At 46.1% G+C, this 3,612-nt stretch overlaps 1 protein-coding gene across 1 annotated transcript; it reads left to right on the top strand.

The window, feature by feature from the left end:
• The first annotated feature begins 2,565 nt into the window (after positions 1-2,565).
• On the top strand, positions 2,566-3,210 carry LOC114175558 (uncharacterized). Its single transcript, XM_085670066.1, has one exon. The coding sequence runs from the start codon at positions 2,566-2,568 to the stop codon at positions 3,208-3,210; it is 645 nt and encodes a 214-aa protein (XP_085526192.1).
• Positions 3,211-3,612: the final 402 nt, after the last annotated feature.

The following is a 3,612-nucleotide window of genomic DNA, read 5'->3' on the forward strand; positions in this document are numbered from 1 at the left end:
GATTGTGTTGTGATAAGTCTGAATTGCATGTATAATTAGTCAATTGATGATTTGATTGTGTGATTATTGGTCGTTGATGATCTGGGAATGAATCCACATTCTTGCATGTAAGAACAGGCTTGAAAACTTATATTTTCGCCTGGGCGAGTGACACTTGCCTAAGCGAGACTATCAGGGAAATCACCCCTATTCTTGCGCGAAGTCTCGCCTAGGAGAGCTGGAGTCGCTTAAGCGAGAGTTGCCCTCGTCTAAGCGAACCAGCCTAGCCTGAGCGAGAGTTCGCTCATGTTTTTAATTTTCGCCACTATTAGAGTCTCGCCTAGGCGAGGTGGACTCGCCTGAGCGAGACGGTCTCTCGCCTAGGCCGGATTTTCTAGCTTAGGCGAGGGTCCCTGCAGTGGGTAGCTTGGAGTTCTGTTTTAATGAATGAATGGATATGAAATGTTATAATTATGTGTATATGCTCTCCTGTATGCTTGAAATATGCTATAAACTTAGTGAAAATTTATGATCCATGAAAGATGAGAAGTTATATTATAATGGAATTTCAAGGGAAATTCCTAAGAGTTTGTTAGTGTGTGTAAGGACATGAGGAATCCGTATTGGTTGGCATCCTGAAACTCCAATAATCATTCATGCTCATGTAGAGTAGAATGGATTATGTCGTGAGGAGTAGCAGGAGGTCCTAGTCTTTGGACTCGAAAAAGCCTTAGACGCGAAGGGGATTTACCCTGTGAGAGGTTAGGTGATAACCCCTTGTGTTCAAACTCTGCAGAGTTTGGGAACCTTCATAAGTGCAAGCCACCAAGAGCTCCAATGTCGCTTACACAATCCGGATATCGAGTCTAGAATTTTATGTATAATTGCGATATGTTTGTGATTGATGTTTTCGATATGAATTGTATGCTTTCCCCTCAAATCTCAGTTTGCTCACCCTTATTGTTCATGTCTGCTTTCTTTATGTTTCTCCTTGCTATGATCACCCACTATTGGTGTGAGCAGGGCCGAATCCAGATGGTGATGTCCCTCCCTCTAGCAGGAGTTGAGTGATCGATGAGTAGTTCCGTGATAGAGTTCATGGATTAGACGCCATGTAGTTTTGAGATGTTTTTAGTTGTATTTGGATACCTATGTTCTTCATCACAAATTCACAGGATATGTTTTTGGATGACTGTATCAGCTGTATATTCTTCAGTGCTGCTTTCGTTACTATCTGCTGTGATTAATCATGATATAATGTTTTATTTGATAGCGTGAAAAACTATTAAATTGGATGTTACATTTTTGGTATCAGAGCAGTAGTTCCTAGGGGTCTGTAGGTGTGAGCTTGCTTGGTTTCTGCTGTGTGTTTCTCGAAGCGTTTTGAGTATAGTTGTAGTATCTGCTAGCTAAACTGTTGGTTCATCTCTTTGTGTGGTCAGAGTTATGGCGCCCAGACCTCCCCATCCTCCTATTCCCAACCCAGACAACTCTCACTTGGTGGGAACCATCGAGGCAATGATAGCAGCCATGCAGCAGCAGAATGCTAACATGGTGAATCAGCATAACTTGGCCTTGCAGCAGATGGAGTCTGCAAGGTTAGCAGCAAAGGTGACTCAGCAGAGGCACTTGGAAGCCCTGCATCAGATGGGAGAAAATCGTTCCGCAGTTGGACCTTCCCAAGCTCCACCACCACGTGTACAAGAGTGGAGTTTGGAGGACTTTCTCCAACACCATCCATCCCACTTCGATGGCAAGACCAGTCCTGATGGAGCAGACCAGTGGATGAGAGACATGGAGCGGATTTACGATGCCAAGAGGTATCCTACAGAGAATAGACTGGCATATACAGAGTACCTGCTTGCTGGAGAGGTTGTCCACTGGTGGTCGAGTATGAAGATGATGCTAGAGGACAGTAGGGAAACTGTCACCTGGGAGTTGTTTAAGAAAACGTTTTATGCTGAGTACTTCCCAGACAGTGTGAGGTACGCCAAAGAGGTCGAGTTCTTACAACTGATGCAAGGGGAGATGTTAGTGTCTGAATATGTAGAAAAATTTAAGCACTTGGGAAGATTTCATACCTTGAGGATGGCAAAAGACTGGCAGTGTAGGAAATTTGAGAATGGGTTGAGGGGTGACCTCAAACTCATGGTAGCCCCTCTCTCTATTCAGGAATTCCCTGCTTTAGTGGAGAAGGTGAGGGTAATGGAGAAGCTGAAAGCTGAAGTTGAGACTCAGCAACGATCCCAGCAGAAGGTGGAAGGACCATCTGGGTCCGTGAACAGACGGGATGATAGGAGGAGGCCATACTCCAGGCCTCACCCCTAAGAGCCTAGGAGATTCCCGCATCAGCCACAACAGCCTCAGTCTCTCAGGCCGTAGTGTTATCATTGTGGAGGGCCCCACATGAAGAATGCATGCCCTCAATTGGTGGGCAAAAGGACTTGTCACAGGTGTGGTCAGAAGAGTCACTTCATCCGAGAGTGCCCCACCGGTAGGGGTGCAGTTTCTAGGCCTTCGGCACAGTCTCAGTCACAGCAGGCTAGGGGAGGTGCAAGACCTCAAGAAGCTGGTTGAGTGTACGCCATGACGGGTACGGAGGCAGTCAGATCAGGTAACCTCATCACTGGATCTTGTGTGATTGCTGGTAGAGGTTTGTGTGTTTTATATGATTCGGGAGCGACACATTCCTTTGTGTCGGAGTCAGTGGTGGAAGAGTTGGGTCTTCCGGTGAGGGAACTTCAGTATGACCTAGTGGTGTCCACGCCTGCTTCTGGGATGGTCAGGACCTCAACTTTGTGTGCTAGGCGTTTGATCGAGGTTGAGGGACGTAGGTACAGGGTAAACCTTATTTGTTTACCTCTGGAAGGGCTGTTGGGAATGGATTGGCTATCTGCTAATCGCATTCTCATTGATTGCAATGAGAAGAAAGTGGTATTCCCTAGCTTAGAGGAGAGAGATGTACTGATGTCCTCACAACATGTAGATCAAGCCATCAGGGAGGGATCTCAGTGTTTTCTAATTTTGACCCAACTATCCGTTGAGAATGGGGACGGACATCTCGAGACGCCGGTGGTGAGGGAGTTTTCAGATGTCTTTCCTGAGGATGTGCCTGGCTTACCCCCTTCTAGGGAGGTAGAGTTCTCCATTGATTTGGTGCCTGGAGGAGGACCAGTATCAATGGCACCTTACAGAATGGCTCCTGCTGAGTTGGTAGAGTTAAAACAATAGATTGAAGAGTTGCTTGAGAAATAGTTTATCAGACCAAGCGTGTCACCCTGGGGAGCACCGGTGTTGTTGGTTAAGAAGAAAGACGGCAGCTCCAGGCTTTGCGTGGATTATAGGCAACTTAACAAGTTAACCATGAAGAACAAATATCCTCTGCCTCGGATAGATGATTTGATGGATCAATTGCATGGTGTTGCATTGTTTTCTAAGATCGACTTGAGATCGGGGTACCATCAGATTAGAGTTAAGTCTGATGATGTACAGAAGACCGCTTTTAGATCCAGGTATGGACACTACGAGTACGTCGTGATGCCCTTCGGCGTGACTAACGCCCCTGCCTTGTTCATGGACTATATGAACAGAATATTCAGGCCGTTTCTAGACAAGTTTGTAGTGGTTATCATT

The sequence above is a fragment of the Vigna unguiculata genome, chromosome 2 (genome assembly GCF_037176805.1).
Source record: "Vigna unguiculata cultivar grain cowpea cultivar isolate G323 ecotype 2 chromosome 2, ASM3717680v1, whole genome shotgun sequence".
Taxonomy (NCBI): domain Eukaryota; kingdom Viridiplantae; phylum Streptophyta; class Magnoliopsida; order Fabales; family Fabaceae; genus Vigna; species Vigna unguiculata.